This window comes from Equus quagga, chromosome 6, assembly GCF_021613505.1.
Source record: "Equus quagga isolate Etosha38 chromosome 6, UCLA_HA_Equagga_1.0, whole genome shotgun sequence".
NCBI classification, from domain to species: domain Eukaryota; kingdom Metazoa; phylum Chordata; class Mammalia; order Perissodactyla; family Equidae; genus Equus; species Equus quagga.
The window spans coordinates 95,954,447-95,981,189 of record NC_060272.1 but is presented as its reverse complement, the minus strand read 5'-3'; the positions used below and the strand labels follow the sequence as shown (position 1 = coordinate 95,981,189).

Here is a 26,743-nt window from a genome sequence, read left to right as displayed (position 1 = left end):
AGAAGTAACAGATATACTGATTAATGTAAATTTATGCTTTCTCCAAAACAGTAGTAAAATTCAAGGTGAAATTAGCAATAATCCATAATCCCAAGAGAAGAGTATGTGAAAGAGGATATGAAAGAACAGAATAGTTATCTATAGCTTATATGAAAAAAATATGTATTTATTGGAGAATATTTAATATGTTTTAAATATAAGATAATGCCATTTCCCCTCTATTCCAGAAATGAGTTCTTTTCCAATCTCCTTCTCCAAACATGCAATGTTTCTCACCAAATCTTCAAAACCGTCAGGACTTACTTGATGATGCTCTCTGGAATATGGATGCAATCCATTGGGATCAGCCCACTGAGTTCTGATAAGCTACTGACATATTTAATTTTACTGCTGAATTTTGAACTAAAATAAAGAAGAAAAGAAAAATATCATTTGTCGCTCCTTCATCCCTCCTAAGGCTGCTGCCTCCTGTTGACAATCCTGATGCACTTAACACTTGTCCCAGGGCTCTTACTAAGAAGAAAGGCCACATTATTTGTGTAGTTGGTATGTGCCACACACTGTTTGAAGTGGTTGATATATATTAACTCATTTATTTCTTATTATAGCCAAATAAGGCAGGTACTATTATCATTCTATCTTTAAAGATAAGGAAACTCGAGACACAGGGAGTGAAGTATTTGCCCAAGGTCTCACCTTCAGTAAGTGGCAGAGCCTGGATTTAAGTCTCACTGCGGAGTCCACACTCTTGACCGCATGTCACAGGACTCCCAGTGACCCCTGCTGCCCTGAATAGTCCCTGGCTTACGGTTGGTTTGGCTTTGTTGGCTTGTTTATTTGTTTTTAACAAACAAAATTCTTATCATTAATTCTTTCAGCATCTACCAAGGTTGATATATTTTACAAGCATACGTAAGCTCATTTTCCTCTTATTTTTTTAGTTTTCGTTTTATTTTAAATATTAGTTGTTTTTTTTTTTAAGTTTTAGTTTGAGAGCTCATTCCAGATGGACCAATGTTCAAAACCATGTTCCAATGATTGGATTTGGATTACAAATGGCTTTCATCTAAACGCCATCATTTTAGACACGTAAATGCATAAAAAACAACTTAGAAGGATGCCACTGAAACTGATAAAGGACCTTGGCTCCGGGGAAGGGGGTTAGGAACAAGAATTGGCAGTCGTTGAAGAAAGATCTTGGTCTTATTGTAATGATTGGATGTTTTATAAGAAGAAGGCATTTCTGTATTATTGGTATAATTGCAAACTAATTTTAAAAATGTGTCATTCCACTTGAAACGGAACTTGATCGAGCAGTGAACTTTCTTCAATGGTTTCCAATGAAAAGGCCTCCCCAGTCAACTGGGATCGTGCTGAGCTGTCTGCCAACGATATCTTCTGTTCAACTACTGTGCATTCTAGTCGGAAGTTTTTTCAAGGCCATTTTTCTATCCATCTCTCTTTCACATTTTACTTGCAGTTTTGACCCTGGGCCACTGGCTGGGACTTGTGAACAACCTTCGTCTCCATTTGTTCATTTCTAGCCTTTCCGATAAGTCTTGGGTGAACACATATTACCAACGATATGCTACATTAGGCCTCCTCTTTCCTGGGGAGTTTCTGAATTAATTTCAGGTTTTGTATATAATCCAGAGTGGGTGGAGCGAGAGGGAGGAAGAAGCCATGCGGGGGGAGCCTCCAGCCCAGTGTTTCCTTCACTAGAATGTGCAGTTCTCCAAACTCGCCATGGCCTCTCCTTCTCAGTGCATCTATACCTGCTGTTTCCTCTACTTGGTTTTACCTAGCCAATCCTATTAGTCCTTCAAAACTCCCCTTGAAGGCTAATCCTTCTGGAAAGCCTCTCTTGACGCAGACTCTCAGCCTTCACTCTCCTGCTGTCACCCGCAAATTCACCCTCACCCCCAGTTCCCACCACAGTGCTTCAGTTGAACTCCACATTGTAATTGTTTACTTGTCTGCCCATGTCAGCTGCAGGGCTGTGAGCTCCTCGAGGAGAGCAACTGAGCTCTTTAATTTCTCATCTCAGTACCTACCCCAGTGCTTGGCATAGACAATCCATTTTAAAAACGAATTTGCCATATACCTTTATCATGGGTGTTACCTTTTAGTGATCAAAAGACCTATATTTTAGTGACCTCTTTTTCTCACGTCTAAAAATTGTTACACTGATGTAGATTGATTCACAAGGGGTATCTTTTTATGTGATGAAACTGTAGAATGTAACGTTTAATACTTGAAAGGTGTGTTCTTTAAAATTGGGCAGACAGGGGAGCCGGCCCCATGGCTGAGTGGTTAAGTTCGTGCACTCTGCTTCGGTGGCCCAGGGTTTTGCTGGTTCGGATCTTGGGTGCGGACATGGCACCGCTCATCAGGCCATGCTGAGGCGGTGTCCCACACAGCACAGCTAGCAGTACTCACAACTAGAATATACAACTATCTACTGGGGGGCTTTGGAGAGAAGAAGAAAAAAAAAAAAAGACTGGCAACAGATGTTAGCTCAGGTGCCAATCTAAATAAATAAATAAAATAAAATAAAATAAAATGAGGCAGACAATTGGATTTAAACTCTGAGTCTATAATTTACTGGCTGTGTTACCCTAGACCTGGGGTTGGCAAACTATGGCCTGCGGGCCATAGCCAGCCTATTGACGGTTTTTTACAGTCCTCAAGCTAAGAATGGTCTTTACATTTTTTAAATGGTTGAAAAAAATATCAAAACAAGAACATGTTATGACGTAAAAATTTTTAAGAAATTCCATTTCAGTGCTCATAAATCAAGTTTTCTTGGTACACAGCCACACTTATTTGTTTATATATTGTCTATGGTGGCTTTTGCCCTACAAAGGCAGAATTGAGTAGTTGTGACAGACCAGATGGCTCACAAAACCTAAAATATTTACCCTTTGATTTCTTATGGAAGAGGTCTGCTGGCTCCCGCTTTAGACAATTTATTTGACCTCCCTGAGCCTCAGTTTCTTTCTTTCTTTTTTTTTTTAAAATGTGCAGGAAGAGTGTATACCAACATTTTATTATTTTATTTTTTTCTCCCCAAATCCCCCCAGTACATAGTTGTATATTTTAGTTGCGGGTCCTTCTAGTTGTGGCATGTGGGACGCCACCTCAGCATGGCCTGATGAGTGGTGTCATGTTCCCACCCAGGATTTGAACCAGCGAAACCCTGGGCTGCCGAAGCAGAGCACACGAACTTAACCACTCGGCCACAGGACCAGCCTCTAGAGTTTCTTTCCATATAATGAACATAGTAAACAGCACCTCCTTCAGAGGACTGTCATTATGGTTAAATGAAATAATGCATGTAAGCACTCAATAAATGTAAGCCATTATTGTATGTAATTTACCACAACACTATTTGTTATAATTTTATGATTATTATTGTAATTATTCTTATCTTAAAACTCTCTTCAATAAATAATGTTGAATTATAATCATTTTTCAATATTCTTACAGTAACAAATATTTTGTTATTTATCAAGAAGAAATATATTTTTTATAAGGGCTGAATTATTAAACAAACATCAATATCAATGCTAATGTTTACTTTTTTACCCATTAAACTTTTTGTAAGCTCATCAGAGTATATTGATTCCTATTCCTTTGTCAAAGCATTGTCTGCTATTATTAAAATAAGTGGCTTTTTGTATACCTTAAATATTTCATATCATTTTTTAAAGCAATTTAAGATAGTATGGTAAAGAGCTAACCTTTGTCAGAGGAAAATTAGATTGAATCTTGCTACTCAATTGTTGGAAGTAGGGATGGGAATGCTAAATAAATATAAATGAACACTGAACAAAAAAAGTAGAATTTGGAAGGCATAGTAAAACCTATGTAAAAAAATATAAAGAATTTTAACGTGGAATATTTTTTACAGAAGCGGAGTTATCAGAATCTTTCTTAGGGATTCATTAATAACTTTGAGACAGAAAAATTTCAATTTACCTAAACTGTATTGTAATGTTAGGCAAGACTTTATTCTATTATATTTTTAAAGCTCTCTAGAAAATACATACTGTCCCTTTCATTTAACTGTTTCAAGTCTTACTATATTATGAGGTATATCCTTCTTTTCTTTACATTCCTCAAATGTAAGGTTACACCCCACCTAACGCAGAAGGAATGATGAATAAACATTCACTGAATTGAACTGAATTGAAACCAAGAATTCTCACAGATGATCAAACGAAGCTCTCAAAATGGCTGCCCAGACTCTACCTAACTTTGGTGACCTACCTGATGCTTCTTCGGAAGAAACAGAACAATTAAAACAAGACATGGCTCCTGTTTCTGTCTTGGTTTGTCTTTAGTTTCCGTTGTCATATTACCCTACCTTTTCTACTCTCTACAAAATACCATATCACTTTGAAAGCACTGTCTATTCCCTTTTGTAATGTGGCATGGAAACCCCACCATTTTATCTTCTGTTTATAGCAAGCAATTTAGAGGCCATGTTTTATAACAATGAAGGAAAAAATATTCATTATGAAATAATGCTCTTTCTTAATCAGGGTCTCTCTCTGGACAGTCCAAAGTATATTTCTAGGAAAGGCAGAGGCAAAATATATTTTCCTATGTACTCTCTTAGTTTATGAATTCTTATTTATAGGACAATGAATACATGTTTTTAAAAACTACTGGTAGTACTTTTATTTTTACTGCAATAATAACCATACCTTATAAAAGGTCGTGTTACTGCAAGGATTGTTCTGATGAACCAAGATGGGTGAACAATGATGAATGACTTCAAATTCTTCCGCAGTCTATTTTGAAAAAAGAAAAAAAATTACTCATAACCCATTTTCAGTGGAAATTAAAACAGAAAGTACATCCCTGAATAGGAATATATATAATATTACAGATTCTAGGCAAGTTACTATTATCTGATGAAGGTATACAATGGCCATGATTAATAAAAAGAACACTTTTTGAGATATAATTTTAAATTTGTATGATTCAAAGCTCATTTTCCCATAGGAATAAATATAAAATAGAATGGTTATGTTCCTGGAGTGAATAAATCTATAACCATCATGGCATATTTTTGTCAGCATTATCTTTACAATTTTGAAAAGAATACACTCTAGGGCCAGCCCGGTGGCGCAGTGGTTAAGTTCGCACGTTCTGCTTCGGCGGCCAAGGGTTTGCTGGTTCGGATGCCAGGTGCAGACATGGCACCGCTTGGCACGCCATGCTGTGGTAGGCATCCCACATATAAAGTAGAGGAAGATGGGCACAGATGTTAGCTCAGGGCCAGTCTTCCTCAGCAGAGGGAGGAGGATTGGCAGCAGATGTTAGCTCAGGGCTAATCTTGCTTAAAAAAAAAAACACAACCGTTATGGATGGAAGTGAAGCATCTTGAGGAAGGGGCACACAGAGGATCTGTTTGGTCCTCTTTAGCTCTTTTTAGGCTAGTGGTTGACTTGAATTAACAGTGAATGTTGAAATAAGAGCACAAGAGTTGTCCAAATCATGAGAGTCCCAGGGCATACAAACAGCGTCAAGACCACGTGATATCAGTAAAGAATCAGGGACACTTTGGTTTATCAGCTCAACTTGCAGTTCCATGTGGCAGTAGCACGTGCACAGCTTAAAATAAACTGGGTCACCAGGTTTGAGACTACAACATTTAACAAAATCTAGGGACGATTTGCTTTATTTCAGATTTGGGGCAAGTGACACTTTGATTAATATTTTTATAATTTATCATCTCAACTCTGCCTAATTCAATGTTCCTAAATTGTGATCACATTTTTGGTAGATCAAAAGGGAATCAGAACTGGGGGCTGTTGAGGAAGTCAAAAGAGTGATTAAATAATGGCGCTCACATACCGTCTGTCAATCATCTGGTAGCATTTCTTCATCCAGCCCAGGCCTGGCATCTTCCGTCTTGGGGTGGCGCCATTCAAGTATACAATCATATAGTCTTCAGCAACCATCAGCTCTAAAGTACTTATTACGTATCTGATCACAGGAAGGAAGAGGAGTGTTTTCAGTTCCCACAGGAAATAGTTCATCCTATTTACACCATAATTATATAATATTTAAATTACAGGGTGTATGACATTTAAGAATGGTTATGCATATTACCTCTTCATCTTGAGAAGAATGCAGTTACCTGAGATCATTTCTCTAACAGTGAGTACTGCTCATTTATTTGTACCATTATCTTTTTTTTTTTTAATGCAGGTACACTAGAAAAATGTGTGGGTTTGCAACCTGACTTTCAGAAACGTCAAGGATGTTATCATGTACTAAGGGCAACCCCGAGTAAACAAGGGCAGATATAAATCAAGTTATCACCAGTTGACTAAGAACATGTTATTGAGGAACAAAAATAACACTTCGCCTAAAGGAAATGCTACAGAATTTAAAAATGCAGGCTGAACCGTGTTCATGTTGTTTTTAATCCACCCTACTGACGAAAGAGCTCCATTTGAGGTTTAGTCTCTTGAGCAATGTTCCTTGACAAAGATTTCATTGACTTTTTATCAAAGGCTTAGAATCTTCTACATCATCTATTTCCTTTTATTAAAGATGCTCTATCTGCCATTACATGCCCACAGACATTAACTCAAAGGACTTTGTCATAAAGATCACTCACAGGAAAAGATTTTCCATGACATAGTGGTAATCCGCCCGACTGCTGTCTGGCAGAAAACAGGCGGCAAACACAATGATGGCATTTAGGCCGTCCCCATAGTATCCTGGGCGACAAACAAAAAGACATTTGTAACCAATTGAAAGCTCTTAACAAGATAATATTTAACCTAAAGGATAAATGTGGAAGCCTTCGCAAGTATGTGTATGTGGATGCAACAGATATATCTTTAAATGAGTATTATATAGACTATACTTCTGTAAGTATACACACATGTAACTGTCAGTGGTTAACATACGTTATATAGTCTTAAATATATAGTGTGAATACCTTTGCATATATAGAGTATCCGTATATTATGGACAATTACATGTGTTGTACATAGTCATGAATGGGGTGTAGAAATCTTCAACCTATCAAAGGATGAGGGCAACACTTTCTGATTTATGAATTTCTAATTTATATAATAAAAGAGCTATTTATATAACACTTTTTTCTTTTATGGCTAAGGAAGAGGATCTGTCTGATCCTCTTTAGCTCTTTTTAGTTTTAACCCAGTTCATTTGAAGGGAAGATTCAGTCACTGAACTGCAATACAATCTCACACGCACACACTCCAGTGACCAGACACTAGTCCGGAGACAAGTCAAATACTTTCACTTTGATTTCGAGGACTGGTGCGCTTGCCTGCAGTGTCCCTGGGATCTCCAGATTCAACAGACAGTGCAGGAATGTGTGGAAAGTCCTAGTCAGGGCTAGAATAACTGAGCACAGAATTCAGAGCCTAGTTCTTAAAAAGGGGACAAACTTAAGAAGGGTCTGGCCTTTGCTTTGAGTTTTAGGAAAATATGTGCTTTTCGGAAAACTTGAGAATTACTTCCTGGTAACATGGGTGAGGGGCAGAAGTCCTATTTGCAGGCAGTGGGGAGAAAATAGGAGGTGGGAGATACGGGCAAGTATGGCCATTGAAACTCCAAGGGTCAAGGAAAATGCAGAGGCATCTCAAGACATTGTACCCACTTTTGCAAGCTCTGCTCCATCCTTTAAGCAAGCTCTGTGTTCCTTTAGAGCTCATCTTTGAAATTCACGGCAGGTGTTGATCACATCCCCACAGGTTTGTGTATGGAATCCAATGTGTCTTCCAGACTCGAGAATAGAAGCAACGCACTGTATTTTCATTTTTTAAAATCCCCTTTCAAACACTCGCAGTTTTGGTCATATAACATAGTTCTGGACTTCAGCATCATTAAACAGAGATTTCTTCAAAGCTTTTGAGTAGGAGGACAGAACACACCCTCCAGCATGATCCAGCCCTCTTGGAACTCAGCGTGTTTCATTTTTTCAGAACTCTAAATACCCCTGTGGTGATTACACGGCAGCAAACTACCGGCTGGATATAGATTTGAAGGGGCTTAACTCTTGAAAAGCAGTTTAATAAGATGTTCTCTACAAAGACAAAGAGTGTGACTCTACCACAAAAGAAGTGAGGAAAGAGAGTGATACCAACTAAAAATATACCAAATTATGGGTTTGTGTGCATTACTAATTTGAGGCTGTTGTATACCGTGTTTATGCTACATATCTTAGAAGATGCTACCTATGTAAGTATACACCTGATGGAACACACGTTCATGAAACAGGATTGCAGTAGCTTCCCTCTGGATATTTTGCCTTAGTTCCATCTTTTCCAAGACGTGGGTATTTACCAACTTCTTTTTAGAAGGCGATATGAAGGAAAACGGCAGAAGGAGATATATTTTAATACAAGAAGTAACAGTTCCACTGAACAATTTCATTTAAGAAGATTCATAATTGAATAGGAGTCCACAAAAGATATGGTAGCTCAGCTACACTAATCTTACACCACTAAGGTACGTTAATTCAGACTCAGCACAATGAAAAAGACCGAGTTCATGAAAAGAGACAATAGACATCAAGAATCCAACTTAAAAGCAAGTACGAAAGCATCCTTTCAAAAGCATCTTTCTAAATGCAGCTGTCTGGCTCCAGGGTGTCGGGGTAATTTCAAGAATATGACTGCTCAATTACTTTGATGTCTTTTTCTATTTCTGGAGGATTTCTAAGAATTTTTTTTTAAAAAGGAAAGACTGAGTTTTATAAACAGCGCTTCAGAAGTCATCTGAAATGGCAACTCAGCTCTTTGTGTCAATGCTGTCTGTCCTCAGAAAGTTCAGCCGTGTGTTCACTAGAGCTCATTTAACCAAAGGAATACTTAGGGATCAGCTTTCCACTTTCTGATCATTGTCTAAGTCATCTAAGGGATGTCTTTTTATATAAAAATTACTGAAATCTACAAATGAAGATGGCTTTTGTATTTTGGGCAGGGACACTGTAGGAATGGAATAAGAGGCAACAGAGGAAGAGAATAGGAGAGGAAGGCATGGAAGACGTAAGGAATGAACTAGACGACAAGGATTTCCTCATGAAAGTTTTCCTTCTAAATCAAGAGCCGGTGCCACTGCTATCAGACTTTGGGCAAATTTCAAGTAGCAACTGCTGGCAAAGTACAATAACTAGAATGAGTAGGACCAGTCGCTTTTTGTCCCTTGCAGATCCCTTCAAGGGCGTCAGCTAACCCAATTTCTATTCTAAATATGCAGCTTCCTCAAGTGAAGTTGCCTGTCAGCAACTGCATGGTTCGTTTGAAGTTTGATTTTTTATAATATGTATTTTATTAGATAACCGTGAGGTGAATCCAGGGTCTGTGTACTGAGGTCCAGGAGCCATCCCACCGTGGTGCCTCCTGAGACCCTCTGAAGCGATGATCAAACCTTACCTGAGGCAGAACAGAGAGGCATGAAAGGGACGGACGTAACACATGTTTGCTGGCCAGCAAATGGGATGGAGGGACAAGGAAAGATGTCACAGTCGCAACCAAAACATACACACACACACACCAGCCTGCAACGCTTCTCCTCATTCTTTCCAGGATCATTTGTCCAGCAACACTGCCGAGAAGTTACCTGAGTCTCCTATAACGAAATAAGAGAAGTAAAAAAACAGAAAAGAAACTCCTCGTTACAATGCTTCGGCGTGACTGTCCTTGGTTCTTTAAATGTGTTCTCTGCTTCAAATTCAAAAAAGCCAGTTCTGGCCTTAATGTGATCCCACAATGTTGGCTGATCCAAACCACCCACTCTTTGCTTTTCTATTGAAGCAGATGGTAGGGATATTGCTCGTGGGCTCATAGGAGGTGACGCTAGCTTTGAGATCACCCTCTTTTGACTGATGTAATTGAGGCCCAGAGAAGTTAAGTGACGTGGCAAAGACGGGTCTTGAATCCTGTCCTTCTAGATCGAGTACAGGGCCTCTGGCAATAGCTCCTATCGAGGTTGCCAAAGCTGACAATTGAGTTATTTGTTCCAATACTGCTGTCATGCACTGGTATTCCCAACTAGCGTGGACACTTGGCAGGGCCTGGTTTTGTGGTGACTTAGGCAGCTCTTTTCATCACCCCAGATTCTGCAGTTGTATTGCACAGAGTGCCGCACAGCTGGCACTCTGCTACTGGCCTGAATGGGAAAACTTCCTCATAGCAAAATGCAAGACACCAAAAGAAGATCCATGTTCACTGTGGGTACTGCTTTTTAAATGCTCATCAGAAGCCAGGATGACAAACTCAATAGATTGGTAACTAAGGAGTATTGTTCTATCCTCATTAAGGTCTAAGAAAGTGGTGTGAGCTTCCAACACAGTAAGCAAGGCTTTGGCCAGTTCAGAAGTACCATGTGAACTGTCTTTACCTGCAGAGCACAAAAGCTGTTCATGGTGGAGAAAGAGGTGACATCTCGCTAACGTTCTGATGGGTGCAGCCAGAGGCACATCATGCAGGCCAGTGCCTGGAGAAGGCCGTGGCAGAGCCGGGGAGGGGGGAGGCCGCCTTCTCTTCCACACAAACAGGACAGTCACACGGACAAAAGCCGAGCTCATGACACAGAATGGAGGAAGCAGATGGCAAGGGGAGGAGGTGGCAGGGATGAAGGGCACAGCAAACCAGGTCATCCCTGAGGTGTCAGCTGAGTTTTCGAGAAGAATGTGACAGGCAGAAGCAGGGGCTTTTTAGGACCCGAGTGTGCTGATGACAATCACTGTTGCCTGGTTAGGGCAACAGCCAACGGGCTCAACCCACTCACCCAACCCCTCTAATTCACTGTGGTTGAAAGAACAAGCCGGTGAGTCTACTGGAGGAACGAGAGAAAATTCGGCCTTAGGATAGCAGCGAAGCAATAAGCTTGTCTTCTCCATAGCAAAGTGGCTCTTAATTTAAGACCTGAGTGGTGAAAATTTATAGAGATTATCTCTGGGTGACTTTGATTGACTTTGACAGACTTTTCTCCATTTCTTGGTACTTTTTAGAATGAGCACAGGTTACTTTTATAGTCAGCCTCTGTTTTGTTTTGTTTTGTTTTTATTTCCAAAAAAGCAAACAAAACCAAAAATACCTGCTGGGAGGACAAAGGAGGTCTGACTTTCTGGTAAGATCTGGATGATGGTCAGCTTGTGGTTTTCATCCTAAGAACAAAAGCACTGACTCTGTAGCCAGTTGACTGTCACGTTCAGCAAGATTAGGCCAGCTGTCACTCTGGGGGGTTGGAAACTGCCCCTACCCCACAGCAGCTACAATAGGGCCATATCACCCTCTCAGGTCAAAAGATAAGGCGGGAAAAAGGAAGGTCACGGCCAGGGGCACCTATGGACATTTTCCTTTACTATCATGGTTGGAGTCCCCGGGTGGTCCTGATCCTTCCGTGGAGGTAGCAATGCATGGGACGGAAGGTGGAAAGTCTGTTGGTGGAGGAAAGCTTGATTGAAAAAACAAGATGTCCTTGTGCTCGTTAGAAAACAAAAGCTATGGGTTTAATGTGGTGCCAAGACACTTATTTCCCTGTCTCTGTTAAGGAAGAGAGAACAACAATTGCCTTGTCAGCTTACACTTTTTCCAGAACAGCTGAGTGGTCAGGGTGGTGCCCCGGACTGCAGGAAAGGAGTGCATGCAGCAGAAAAATCAAAAAGGCGTTGACGTGCTCAGAGGTTGACAATGTTAAATGTGTTGCTTATGCTCATGTGACCTTTTGTGAATCCCAAATTAATCAAGGCTCCTGGAGCTCCAAGAAAGCACTGGCAATAGAAAACACAGCTTTCCCTCCCCCTTGTCCCTCACTAGGCAGGCGGAGGCTTTGGCTGGAACTGGCTGTCATCAGGCATAGATATAATGGAGTTTATAGAAAAGCAATCTTCAGGTAGGGAAAAAAATGATCAGGCTGAGTCTAAAAAGATTTCCTAAAGCTTCTGAAGAGAATTCAAAAGACTGTCTTATAATTAGAAGCACCTCTGGAATAGTGATCATCCTATAGCCCACGGTAGTAGAGACTCGTAAACTATTCAGTTAAACCGTACAACCGACCCATGTGAGTTCTGAACAGACATTAAGTTGGACAACCATGGCTCTCAAGAAATTTGCACAGAAGGTTATAGCTATCAGATGTGTAGTGTGAAAAGCATTTTTCACATGGGAAAGTTACTTTTGCATAGTAGGCTTTCCAATGTTTATGGAATTGAGTATGAGGTGATGTACTTAGCTCTACAGTCCCTTGAACATTGACTGCCCACTAGGGTCTTTGGGATGCCATGTTGCAGAGAACCCTAGTTTCACTTTCTAATAAAAAACTATGGCTACCCCATTCCCATCCCCATTCCCAGAGTCGCACAGAGCTTGATTACCTCCATGAGAAATGACTCTCCTGTAGGGCTCGATGACCTTCATGTCGATCCGCTGCTCTTGCTCTCCAATCACCACTGTCCTCCACAACCGGTTGTCCTCCCTCTCCTCTTCTGCTGTATATTCTGGAATAGACTCTGACTCTTGGCCAGAATCTTTGTTGGCTGTGGGATCCTCTGGAAATGAGCACAGAGCAGAGCTGATGGAACAAGACCTCCACAGTTGAGACAGTTGAACAACTAGCGACCTCCTGGCAGAGTTAACCTGATGGAACTGCTTGTTTTGTATAACTTTTATAGAGCTTAATACCATCCTGACCACACAAAGGACATTCAGGCAAGTCTTATTTATTGACTGATTGAACAACCAAATCCACTGCTAAGGCCAAGCTGAGGGTGGGGAGAGGTGCAGGGCTAGAGCTGTACTGTGTCAGTGGTGGTCCAAGGGGGTATAGGCTGGTGTGAATTCATCCTTGATCATACAAATTGAAGACTGCAGGCCTTTCCGATGGAGCGAAAGGCTATTTATCAGGTCCAGATAATCTTGTTTTCCTGGGGCCACATGTCCTGTATATCCTGTGGGCTTAGAGTCTTTTGGGGGCCCTCCGCTTAGTAGATTGATGATACTGCCAACCCAGACCCCTGCTCTAAGACTCTTACAAAGGAGTTGAATCCCCTTACCCACTGGGACATCTGGACAAAAATTTGACATTACTTCCTATGGTTTTTCAAAATATGCTACAGAAAGATTTTACAGTAAGTGAGAAACAAATAACTTCGTAGACCAGAAATGCTCCAAGGTCAAACGTTCACAAGACTCCTATTTGCCCGTGCATAAGGCAATAGAAAAGCCCAGTGAGCATTCCTGAGGGAGAAATTTACCACTCACTCTTGTGCGTCCAAAAAAGCAACCACTTTGTTTTTAAAAAGAATCAGCAGCAACTGTTTCCATTTTTACTTCAAATACTAGTAGAGTTTAACAATAGTTATTCTTTGCATGTTTAAGTAACTTGAAAGAAAAGATTATTTATAATTCTGTGAGATAATATCACTCTTATTTTTCCATTCATGGAAGATTACCTTTGAATTCCACTGTACTTTACTCATATTCTTTTTATGGCACTTTGATAATAACAATAGCAATACTTTATTAAGTACCTACCATGTATGAGGCACAGTAGTAGGTATTACAGGAGACATGATGCTGATGCAAAAACTAACTGGAGTAGTTACGTCAGATCACGGAGTTAGTAAGCAAATACAGTCAAACCCTTACCTTCTCTGCCCTTCCAGGCTGTCATATAGTACCTTGCATGTGTGACTGTCTCATTCTCGTTTATTTTATTATGAGGCTGTGAGTTCCTTGGACTAAGAAACTGCCTGAATCACCTTTAATATCCGCCTCCACCAACCCGCTCCACACTTAGCTTGGAAGCCCGCACAGAGCATTCAATAAAAATTCAGAGCTGAGTGAGGAAAGAAAGGAAAGCTTGGACAAGATCCCGGCAATACAGTTACTCTGTAAGGGAGCCACAACAAAGCCATCGTTCCGGAAGATCCTGCAAGACATAGTCAAGTGTGTCTAATCACCTGTGACTTAGAATAGCAAAATGAAGACCAGTTGGGAAGCAATCCTAGCGTTTCTTGCCAACACCAACAGCTACCACCACCTACAGAGGCTTGCCTTACCATGGTTTCCTCTGCGTTCCCACCAGCGCTCAGCACCTTACTAAGGATGGAGAGCAGCAACCTTTGGCTTCAGATCAAGCACTGCATCACTTGTGCACATCCATCCATCTGTACTGGACTCCCTATCTGGAATCCTTTCCTGCTTCTCCCTCCCTACTTGGGCTGGGGCCCTTGGATGCTCATCTTAGCTCCCTTCCCAGGACCCTGTTTTCCATCTGGTCTCTGCTCCCTCAGAACTCTGGGCTCTGATGTGGGTTTGTCTTCTGATGTTCCTGTACACATGTGCTCTTCACTGCAATGAACTAACCATCCACCAAACTCTCTTCATTCTGTTTGGGACTTTCTGGCTTGCTCTAGCTTGACCCTGGTAATCTGTGTGAGGCTGTTTTGTCTTGTTTTCTGCATGCTTTTACTGAGGCTACCTCCTTAAAAAAAATTTGTATATTCTCTCTTCCGGTTTTAAAAACAATTTCTGAAATTGTTTTAAAATTGTTCATGAAATTGTACGTGAGGACAGCACAATCGCCAGTGCCACCCTCACTCATTATTGTTTGACGTGATTCTTTTCTCTATATGCATGTGCACAGGCATACTTCTTTTTTCCCAAAAGAGTATGATTATTCCCTGTGTTCTGCACGTTCTAAACGTCTGTTCTACAATGTGACTCCTACCTAATAATATAGCACAGGCTTCTTTTTGTCTCAGTGAATATAAACCCTGCTCGTTTTTAGAAGCAGTCTTGGAGTATTCCATTTTACTGATGTCTTCTAGTTTATCAATCCCACAGTGATGGAAATACAGTTTTATCCCATTTTGCTGTTGCTCCTTATAAAGAATTTGCTTTAGTAAGTATCTTCGTACAGGCGTCTTACCTCGTTTGTGCACACATTGCTGTAGCTTAACTTTCTAGCAATGGAATGCTGGATCAGACGGTGCAAGCAGTTAAAGTTTTTATGGACATTTTGCCCTTGAATATATCACACCAAAATATATGAGAGAACCTCTTCCCTCATATTGTCAAAAACTCTGGAAGTTACCAAAGTTCACCCTTGACAATTTAGGGTGAAACGTGTTTCTTTGTTGTTGTTGTTTTTTAACAAAGATTGGCACCTGAGCTAACAACATCTGTTGCTAATCTTTTTTTTTTTTCTTCTTCTTCTTCTCCCCAAAGCCCCCCGAGTACACAGTTGTATATTGTAGTTGTAGGTCCTTCTCGTTGTGGCATGTGGAAAGCTGCCTCAGCATGTCCTGATGAGCAGTGCCACGTCCATGCCCAGGATCCGAACCGGTGAAACCCTGGGTTGCTGAAGCAGAACACATGAACTTAACCACTCAGCCACAGGGCCGGCCCCATCTTTGTTGTTTTAATTTGTATTTCTTTAATTATTAAAGAAGATGAGAATTTTTAAGTGTTTATGGGCTACTTATATTTCTCTTACTGAGAGGGAGGCACATGTTAAGTCCTTTGCCTACTGTGGTCCTTACTGAACTGTTAGAGTTCTTTATATAGAAGTTTGTCATGTATTGCAATTATTTTTCAGCCTCATGCTTAGCTCTTAAATTTGTAATTTTTTCCCAAATAGAAATATAACATTTTTGTATACTTGACTCTAATTTTTGTCTTTATGTTTTTTGATTATTGTATCATAGTAAGAAAGGACACATCTACCTTAAAACTATGGATGTATACACACACACAAACATTTGCCGACCATTTAATTTTTAAAAATAGATGACTTTGCTGAGATCTGAATTATAGTAAAAATAACTTTCCAATTGGTTTGGAAAGCAGAAATAAGTCATTGTTTTTTCTGACCTTTGGATATTTGTAAGTTTCTGGGCTTAGCATAATAAGACATTTAAGAAAAGGCTCAGATCTCCCTTAATATGAAAGATGGACCTCCTAAATCCTTCACTATCTACAGATTTCTGGTATCTTTGGCACTTGTAAATATCAAAGGAAATCGAGCCTTAATTATATCAATACCTTGAATGATATTTTCCAACTATCTGGACACAATTATTCAAGAAAATTGCTCAGAAGTAAAGAACAGTTTAACGTCTTTTGATTGTGAGATTCAGAAATTTTCCATAAGCCAAATCACATTATGGGAAAATAACCCGGCAGGAAGGCTTGGTCATCAGCTACTTCATGAAACAGGTGAATGGTGTGAAAGTCCTCTGAGCCCTTGGTGAAGGGCCCTCAAGTCATGAAAATGGCTGGATGAAAGAACACGTCACTGTAAGGGCGGGCCGTCAAGCTTGGCTTCGGGGTACAGGAGCCTGATCTAGGAAAAGACCCTCTCCTGTTCATTGTCAATATATTTACAGAGAAGCACCAGGCCCGGGAGTAAGGACAACAACTCAGGATTTGGATGCTGGCTCTGACAATACTCACTCTGTGACATTAGGTAAATTATTTAACTTCTCTGTGTCTCAGCGTTCTCATCTTAAAATGGGGGAAACATAATATCTATTCACAGAGTTGACACGAGGATTAAAACAGTTAATATTTATAAAGCACCTAGCATGGATCCTGGCACGTAGGAAGCACTATGAAAGTGTTCATTAAATAAAATAAATTACCAACCAAACACTTGAAATACTGTGCCTTTAAAACTCCAATTTTGTTTAGAATGGATACGCTTAGTTCAAGATGCTCACACAAGAAGCCCAAAAATCATGCAGCTTTCAAGTATTTATTTCATACTTTGGGATTCAAACCTATTCCATCCCTCTTACACAGTCAGTTATCTATGTCTGCCTGTTTATAAAATATAACTATTGAGATGTACTTTGTGTTTTCAATGGTTAATGTTTTTGTTTGTTTGTTTAAAACTGTATGAACATATATCTTTCATTTGAAAATCAAGGCGGACTTTAAAATTCGAACTTAGGTTAAGATTCTGTCCTTAGAATTTGAGACCCAAAAGCAGGGTTGTGGCTGTTAAACTGGTTCTTTCAAAATAACTGTGTCGATTAAAGAAAAAGAACTATGTCAGCAAGTGGCAGCTTTAATTACCAGTTTGCTCAGCCACCACGACTTTGCTTGGCAGTTTTACTATTTATAAAAATAAAAGGTTCAGATGTGGTGTGACACAGCTCCCTGGGGCAACAGAGAAGTACAGGGGGAAGCGGGGAGGGACCAGCAGGGTCCTGCCACAGCCGTCTTCTGTGGGGTTTTAAGTCAAGGCATGATTCTTACATGTGAGAATATATTAGAAGGAAAAGGGCTAAGGCAGCTGGGGTGGATGGAGAAGCCGGCGAGGAGTCTCTGAGATGGTAGAAAAGAATATGACTTCAAGACCTTCTTTCATCTCCTATCTGCGTATTTCAACCTACAGGGTCAAATACCCAGATAACTATAGATATTCATGAACACGATAAAAATGGAATATAAACTCTACTTAAACACAATAAACAGTGGAACAAGTAGTTGAGCCACTTCCATCTTTTTAACTGGAGAAAATAAAGCCTTATGCCCTGTGAAGGCAGGGTCTGAATCGGTGCTGGTCGTGGTTGTAGTCCTGGTGCCTCAATGACCATTGGCTGAATTAATTAACTAATTTGATGAATTTCCTAATTTCCTAATTATGTCCTCCTGTGAATGACACTGCTGGAATTATCATGGCTCTAAAAGATAGGGCATCATTTAATTGTATTTCTTTTAAGCAATTTTAAGGAAAATTTAAAAACTTTTTTAAGAAAAATTGTTCAGAATGTTTTTAATTTTAAGAAGAACTTCTACAATATCGAAGCAATAGCTGCGGCCTTCAATTCTCTCACCTTCAATTTCAAATATGATAAAGTCAGATTCTTTCACCTTCAATTTCAAACAGGATAAAGTTAGACAAGGCCACCCTGTAAAACAGAAACTATAGATGCCAGTTTTTAAAGCAAATGTTTTGTATTTGTACATATTTCTTAACAAACCCAATTTCAATGAGCAGGAGAAAGTACTAAAATGACACTGAGAGGCCGCCCCATGGCAGAGTGGTTAAGTTCGCACGCTCTGCTTCGGCGGCCTGGGGTTTCGCCCGTTCGGATCCTGGGCGTGGACATGGCACCGTTCATCAAGCCATGCTGAGGCGGTGTCCCACATGCCACAACTAGAAGGACCCACAACTAAAAATACACAACTATGTACCAGGGGGATTTGGGGAGAAAAAGGAAAAATTAAAATGACACTGATATTCCTATCAGGAGTGTCAGTGTTTGATCCAGCAATTTTTAATTTTCTTCCTTTTTATTCCTCCCCCACCACACCCCACCCCACCCTGCCTTCTTTCCTACTTTATCGGAGATACAGCAACAAATTTAATCAAGTCCCTGCCCTTGGGGAGCAGACATTCCAGTGGGAAGAGAAAGATGATGCATGTTGCCAACAAATAGTTAAATGATACAGTTTCAATTAGTGACATACGGAAAATAAAATGAACACTGTGATAGAGAGTGACTGAGCAGCAATGGCTATGTGTGACCTCTGGGAACCATACCTCTTCTATCAAGCTCTAGACTGTCAATCATCACCCCCTATGACCTGAGATACAAACAGAAACTTCTGGAAATCACAGAAAGGAGCCACCGGCAACAAAATGGAGGGTTTGTTCCTAATGCCACTTAGAAAATCTTTCACTTTTCATCTAGCTTTGGTCTTGCCAACTTGGCGACTTACCATGCCCAGTGTACTCAAAAGAATCTGCTTCATCAGGGGTATCGAGTTCATCCACATTGATATCAATTTCATCTGGACTGTCCACGTTATCATCAGAGAGAACAGATCCTTCGCTTTGGTCCAGAGAAAGATTGATATTTGGGGCTGTGAGCTTGATTCTCTGAGGATGAGCGCCATTAAGATCCAGAGAATTAGGAGGTTCTAAAGAAGAAAAGCATTAGCAACATCAAGTATTAGACCACGGACAAGGCTGCCAAGAGTGAGTGGGGGCCCCAGCAAAAAACGTTTTTAAAGTCCTTTCAGCAAAAGCAGACCTGCTAAAAATCTTTATATGGGATTTGGACCCCCTTCTTGATCAGCAGGTCTCAGTACTGACTTGCCCAGCCCCATCAGCCCCGGCCATGTAGAAATAGGAAGTGGGAGTATTGCTAAATGGGCAGAAACTAGTTCTTAAAACTGCCCTATTCAAGTTTGAGAACCTGACACTGATTTAATATTGAATTGAATTTTTATGGTGCAAGTTGCATAAGAAAAACAGTTCAGCTTACATATATCTTATATGGTTCATGTAGATTTTGCCCTTGAGGGATGGAGGGTAAGAACCTTATCTGTTATGCTCACAGATACGCCCCAAATACTTCTCTTCAGTTCCTGACAACTCTGTGTATGATCTGCAGTGACCTTTCTTTGGCTGGCATTCTTCTTCTTCTTTTTTTATTTTTTAATAAAACTGAGGTTTCCTCCCAGATTACATCCTTTGATCAAGCAGTCACTACCTCCTATGCCAATATTGCTTGACACGGTTTCCACACTATAAGAGTCTTCTTATGCTAAGCCTTGTGGAAGTAGGTTCCATCCTCTCACTGTAATATGCATCTTGCCTCTCACGTGCCTTTCACTTGACAGAAACAGAGCTGGAGAAGTCATTTTTAACTATATTGAACCCAACTAAACAATGGCAGAGAGATAGCCTAAAAATAGAACTTTCCGGATTCCCTATCACGAAATATTTTGAAGGCCATCTGGTATACCCCTCAATTCTGGAATGTGAACTCTGGCCTTGTCCTAAGGAAGTTGACACTGTTTCTTTGCCATTAAGACTTTTTGTTTTTTTCTGTATAGAGCATCACTCAAACTGTTCTATGTAATGTTTTTAAGTATTACTTGGAAAAAGTTTCTATTGATCAATAAGTTTGAAAACCATTAGGTTTCTGTATTACAGAAATTCTCAGAGCAGTGCTGTCAGAAAGAATTTTTTATGATGATAGAAATATTCTACCTATGATTATGGAACACTTCAAATGAAGCTAGTGCAACTGAAGAACTGAACTTTTCAAATTTATTTTAAATTTTAATTAATTTAAATAGCCACATGTAGTGAACTGCTACCATTTAGGATAACCACAGCCTTAGTGCCTTTATTGTTCAAAAGTACACCTTGACAGACAGTGGCTACCATGCTTATTTGACCATAGAATATCTAAAAATAATATGTCACATGACTAGTATTTTGAAGAATGCACTTTAAATACTTGGACAGAAAAAAACATTAATTGATTCCCTTCTTCTTACTACCTTCTAGGCTTGGCTGCTAAAATCAGCGTTCAGGATCTTGGTGTGATCCTGAAGCTGGTACAGTGCAAAGGTACAAAATGGGAGTCATGTAGGTTGCAACTGAAAATTTAAAATTCCTTCTTGTATACGACATGGGTCATAAACCCTTAGAATGTAGGGTTGGTTTTTTTTTTTTTAATAATCAAGGTACTGAGCATTCTTATATCACATTTCTAATTTTAAACATTCTCACACTTAAGTGTAAATTTGGTGAAGTTAGATGTTAGTTAGAATTGGGTGTTATTGTACAGTAGCCAATTTTCACAGGAGCTGAAAACATCAGCAGATACAGCCATGGCCCAGGAGATAAAAGGTGGCCCACACTCCTGAGTATCAATCTTCAAGTCAACTCTGAAATTAACCACATCGAGCCTGACGCCTTCCTCACACATATTTTTTTCTCTGTATTCACTTTTATCACTGAAATCACAAGTTGGATGCGTAGGAAATGGTTCTCTCCCTGAATAATGAAGACGTTTGGATGTAGAGTACTGCTGAGGGAAAGAACAAATGCTGCTCTCACCGGGCCTCATGTCCGCAGCACTGGGACTCAACATTCCCTCCTCAATGGGGATGTCCATTCCTACATCCTCTGACAGGAGTCTGAAAGAAAGCAAAGCAAAGAGGGTAAAAAATTACGTGGGATCTACTTTTCTTTGAAAAGGAAACCCAGAGATTCCAGGATAACATTTTCAACTCACTGGGAGGAAGCCAAGTATGTATACCAAATCCATTGTAAGTGGCCCCAAATTAGAATGAAGACTTTCTGCAGTTACTGGGAGCGAGAACTACGACGCCAATTTCACTCTGAGCCTCCAGCAAGTCACATCTACCAGCTCATGTAAGCAAACACACGCCACATAAAAAATACAGAAACAGGAAAAGCAAAGAGCTAATAAAATATACTTAAACAAGCATTTGATATATATTTTTTCAACAAGAGAAACAATATATGTGCTTTGGAGTAAAGACAGATCTGACTTTGCAGATATCTCTGCTGCGTAAATTTGAGCATAGTGCTGTGGGCAGAGGAGAGCATACTCTGCTGGTCTCACTTTATTTGTAAAATAGGGATATACCACCTACCTCGCTGAGTTGTTGAAAGATAAAGCAATGAATGTAAAGTGCCTAACATTCCTGAGAAGGTACCAACTAATGCTATTTTCCTTCCTTCTTTCAATGTTTAAAGATTCATGGTGAATTATACGTTAATGAAGATGGTTCTGGTCATGAGTTACCATCTCTTCTCTCTAATCAGTGTCAAGCCCAAGACCGTTTCTATTAGCCCATTTGGGAAGACAAGGGTGGGAGAATAGGAAAATACTGGAGGAAACTGTGACAAATCTATATGCTCCTGTAGGAAGCTGACCACTGCTCACAGGGAATTCCCCTTGACTTATTTTATCTCCTGTCCCTTGTTCAGTAAATTCTCATTTATCATGATAACATATTTTTCTTCTTGTTGGCTTCCATGCAACTTCACTCATGTAGGGTGGATCGTTGAGATAGAGGCACTAATCTAAATTTAAACATGATAAACCTTTGTGTTAAAGTTCTAAGTTGAATCTCACCTTCCCTCTCTTATTGAGACTTCTCTCCACCTCAGTCCGGGTCTACCAAACATTTCGAGTTTCCCTACCTGCGATCCAAGTCAATTTCTCCAGGATCCAAGTCAAAGCCCCCATTGTCAATAAAGCATTGTGATGAAAACAAAATTCTACCTCTCTAGTGACAACTGTACTTGCTTCATTTATTCAAAAATATGTATTGAGTGTCTACGACGTTCTATGTAATAGGAATAAAACGGACAGCCTCATTCTTGTGGTGGAGATGGGACGATGGGGTTAAATAATGATGACTATCACCAATAACTCCGTGCTGCTTCCCTGAGAGAAGTAAATGCCTGTGTCTTTTCCTGTCGACCCCACAGACCCTTTCAGAAACAAAACCCCAGGGAGTATCTTGTGGCTTCCACTCTGTATGTTCTTTAAAATGAATCATGCACCCTAGCAGAAAATCAGTGAGCAAGAGGTTGGCGGGTGAGTCAAAGGTAACAATGTATTGGCAGGAACAAGATAACCTGTGCCAAACCAAGACACCATGCTGGGTGGCAGCAAACCAAATTGTCCGGTCATAGAGGTGGGAGTGAAGAGCAAAGAGAAGGCCTGCACGAGGCCCCAGTTTTGAAAGTCCTGGGACCCAGAGGGATAGACTGCGGGTTTCCCTTGCTGATGTGGTTTTTCAGATTTACTTACAATGGTCCCTTGTCACCTGAAGTAATCTGGGTGTACTCCCCTTGTCTCCCCTGCAGTACCTGCGAAGTAGCAAAATGCTGCTGTTAAGAGCAACGGGAGGGCCGGTCTCAGTGGCTCAGCGGTTCACACGTTCCGCTTCAGTGGCCCTGGGTTCACTGGTTTGGACCGCTTGTCAAGCCATGCTGTGGCAGGCGTCCCACATATAAAGTAGAGAAAGATGGCCATGGATGTCAGCTCAGGGCCAGCCTTCCTCAGCAAAAAGAGGAGGATTGGTGGTAGATGTTAGCTCAGGGCTAATCTTCCTCAAAAAAAAAGAGCAACTGGATTCAAATCTTAGCTCTATCACTTACTGTGTGTCATATGGCAAGTTATTTAATCTTTCTGTGCCTCAGTTTCCTCACCAAGAAAAGAGGGAGAACGTGCAATGCCTGAAAAAAACACTGAAAAAAAAGTTATCTATTAACATTGTAGTTCTTTTTGGCCATCTATTATAATTCCCTTCTCCATTAGCCTTGAAGCTTCCTAAGGACAGGAACCATGTCCGTCTTCTTTATTATCATGTCTTCAGCATTTGGTAGAAGTTAATACCTGATAACATGTGTTGGATTGAATTATTGAGCTTGAAATACCCTAAATGCACATATACATTATTTTCTCTAGTCCTTGGCCTACGAGTCAACCTAAAAGAAAAAAAAACCACACTGTATCTCCACCTTCTTCACAGAGCACTTAAGGGTGGTGGCCTGCGCTCCAAATTATATACGAAGGGCTTTAAAATAGACAGTATCAGTCTTAACTTTTTGTAGGTTTTGTCAATGTTTGTAAGTTATAGGCACCACCCTGGGATCATTGAAAGAGCCCTAGATATGAGTTTATAGTCCTGGGTTATAGTTCTCCTGTTAGTACTGACAAGCTGATTAATGCTGAGAAAACTGGGTCACCATCTTTGTGATTTTAAATGGAGTTAATAAATACCTAACGTCACAGTGATATACATGAAAGTACTCTGTAAATTATGAAGCATTGACTAAGTTTAAGGTATCACATTTCTTCATTTTAAATGTAATGTCAGGATCAGTGATTTAATTGAAGTATGTGTCATGGTTGGACAAAACATAATTAAGGTTACTGTGATTTGGGTATTAGCCCAGGCAAGGGAAAATTTCTCTATTACAGAAATCTCCATAGAGCTTCTAAGTGCCCTGATCTCACTGACATTAGTGAATAGAGCCTTTGTTTTTCAGTACTCCTTCGCAACACAGAGCAGAGATTCTGTTAAAAAGGTGCTAGAAAGCCGGTGGTGGCATGCGTGGGGGAAGGGAAAAGTTGAAGGCTGTGATCGGGGTGTGATCAGAGGAGAGGGATTCTCACAAACCCATGGGTATTACAGAAAACCATGGGGATGTTTTAGGAAACCCCAGGGACAAGAAGAAAAGCTGAACCAGAATAGCCTAGAGGCAAACCTGGGAGAAACCCACACTGCGCTTATTGTAAATACTTCAACCACACTCATACATTAGGTCCATAAATATCTGTAGAAGTGAAGTGGCCGAACAGAGTCATTGGCGACTGAGCAAGATGAAGTTTTACGGTCAGTAATGGAAGCCTCTCGGGATTGCTAGGTAACAAATCAGCCCAGCGTGAAGGTAAGTATTTTACTTTATCATCCGTAGTCACTACTTAATTTGGGGTTTTCTGTGTACAGAATGCGGCTACAAAGAGGCTGAGGGGGTTGTAAACACACATCTGACTCTACTATGGCCCACCTCCCAAACAGATGCTCAGCTCCACGTCTCCATCTAGAGGATGGATCCAGGACTGTTCATTTGCTGGATGGTTTTATAATCGTTATTGCTCTTCACCAAATATTTCTGGCTCTCAGCCTTTCGGGCACATGATAAAATTGTACTTTCCTCCCCTTCTTTGAACTTAGGGTGGCCACATGACTTGCTTTGACAAATGAAATGAGAGTGGAAGTGGCAGGTGTCACGTCCAGGCAGAAGACGCGGGAGGAAGTGCCTGGGGTGCCACGTGCTCTTCCTTGCCCTGGGGGCTGTGGAGGGGCTCTGGCAGCCTGTGGTCTAGCCACTGTGAGGAGCAGAGGCCCCTACTAAAGCTCGTTGGAGATGGAAACAAGAAAGGAATTTTCCTTGTGTTTTGCCCTGAGATGTTGAGTTTGTTACCACAACCTAATCTAGCCCACTCTGAGTAATACAGCTGGCCTTTATTGTTTGTTTTGAAGGGAATATTTGACTCATCCTATTCCCTAATTTGGGTAACCAATCCCTCATATTCTCAACCCAGGCTGGTGTTGACGGCACACATCTTCTTATCTGGGTGCTAAAGCGCGAAAGAACGTTTTTAAAAATGAGGACAAAAGCTCAAAAGGGCATCGAATGCTTTCAAGTAGTCTATAAGCTTGAGTATTGATAGACCACCTTTATGGTTTTTTATAGACATCTCACGCTTGTCAATTTACTGAATACTTTTCTTTAAACTGACCTATTTTAGTTAAGTAAATTTATTTTGAAAGGGAGGTTTGTATCATAGCATATATGGAAACTTAGAATCACTCGCCTAAACAGTCACATAATTTAAATATAATAAAAATAAGACGATGCTATTAAATTCAAGGTAGAAACCCCTGGGCTCTCAGGCTAAGACTCTCTTTCTCTTTGCTAGAAAAAAAGAGACTCGAAAGCGTCTGGCAAAGTGTAATGCCACGTAACCTTGTAAATACAAAGAAATCCTGTATAAGACAGAATACCCAAAAAGCGATTAATACATTTCCAAACTTGAAAGAAACCAAGGGAAACCCCCAGGTGCCAGAAATGCAGAGTTATTTGAGAAAGCTGACGAAAAGGTAGCCCACAGGGTTTTGGACTGGACATAGGCCTGAGGGCCCCACAGGAGAAGTGGCCTCCAGTGGCTGGCAAGGTTTAGACCTCAACTTCTAAATAAGGCCTTGGACCTGAAAGAACTGTCCCCTTCATGAAAAGGGGATGAGAACAAACTGTCCTCTGGCCTTGGGAAGCACAGTTTGCCTGGAATCTTGGGTGGAAAATAACAAGCAAGTTATGAGAATTAGAGACACTACCTGAATGCCAGGCATGTGTCAATTTATACTACCTGAGTGGTGTGGGAACTCAAGTCAAAGTGAAAATTCATCGAGGACCACTGAAGGCCTAGAGCCCTAGGGTTCCAGAAGAAACAAATGTGAATCCTCTTGGTAGTGCTACTTTTACAATCTAGGATTCACTGGAAATCCACTCAGGAGAAAGAAAAAGCCCTATGAAAGAGGAGCTCACACCAAAACACCCACAAAACAACAAAAAAAAACCCAAACTGCAAACTACACTAGGGACAAACATTATGAGAGATTGCCAAGAGATGCAGTAAACAGAAGGATTAGCAATAAAGCCCCCCCTCCAAGACAATATGAAAGAGATTGTATGATTAAAGATAATTTTTAAACCTTTGTTGTGTTAAAGCAGTGAGACTTGGGCTGTTTGTCATAGTAGGTAGCGTCACCATAGGGAGCCAGGCTGCTTAAAAAAGGAACATCCAAAAATAATAATGCAGAAGTGTTGACAATAAAATGCTATAAACAGAAACATCAGGGGCCGGCCCGGTGGCGCAGCAAAGTTCACACCTTCCGATTCAGCAGCCCGGGGTTCACCAGTTCGGATCCCGGGTGCGGACATGGCACTGCTTGGCAAGCCATGCTGTGGTAGGCGTCCCACACATAAAGTAGAGGAAGATGGACACGGATGTTAGCTCAGGGCCAGTCTTCCTCAGCAAAAAGAGGAGGATTGGCAGCAGATGTTAGCTCAGGCCTAATCTTCCTCAAAAAAAAGAAATATCAGAAAAATATTAACCACAGGAAAGCAAGTGTTACAATATTCATGTCAAACAAAACAGACTTTAGGCAGCAAAGCATTATTAAGGCTTAAGAAAGTTATTTCATGATAACAGGGATAATTCTTCAGAAGATATAATACTCCAGAGGCAATATGCTTTTAACAATATAGCCTAAAAATAAATAAAACAAAAACTGAATATAAATTATAAAGAGAAATTAATTTCATGGAGGAAAATTTGAATATACTTCTCAAGAATTTATCAATCAATCTG

General features: G+C 40.5%; 1 protein-coding gene across 4 annotated transcripts in view; it reads right to left on the bottom strand.

Annotated features, from left to right (window-relative positions):
• PRUNE2 (prune homolog 2 with BCH domain) overlaps positions 1–26,743 on the bottom strand; it is a 242,365-nt gene that overhangs the window by 16,046 nt on the left and 199,576 nt on the right. For all 4 annotated transcript variants that reach the window (XM_046664560.1, XM_046664561.1, XM_046664559.1 and 1 more), the window contains 8 exons: positions 20,878–20,957; positions 18,741–18,941; positions 12,380–12,553; positions 9,622–9,630; positions 6,641–6,743; positions 5,869–6,000; positions 4,713–4,799; positions 304–402 (listed from right to left, as the gene is read on the bottom strand). In XM_046664560.1, the coding sequence (XP_046520516.1) occupies positions 304–402; positions 4,713–4,799; positions 5,869–6,000; positions 6,641–6,743; positions 9,622–9,630; positions 12,380–12,553; positions 18,741–18,941; positions 20,878–20,957 (885 nt within the window). The remainder of the gene's footprint in view (positions 1–303; positions 403–4,712; positions 4,800–5,868; positions 6,001–6,640; positions 6,744–9,621; positions 9,631–12,379; positions 12,554–18,740; positions 18,942–20,877; positions 20,958–26,743) is intronic.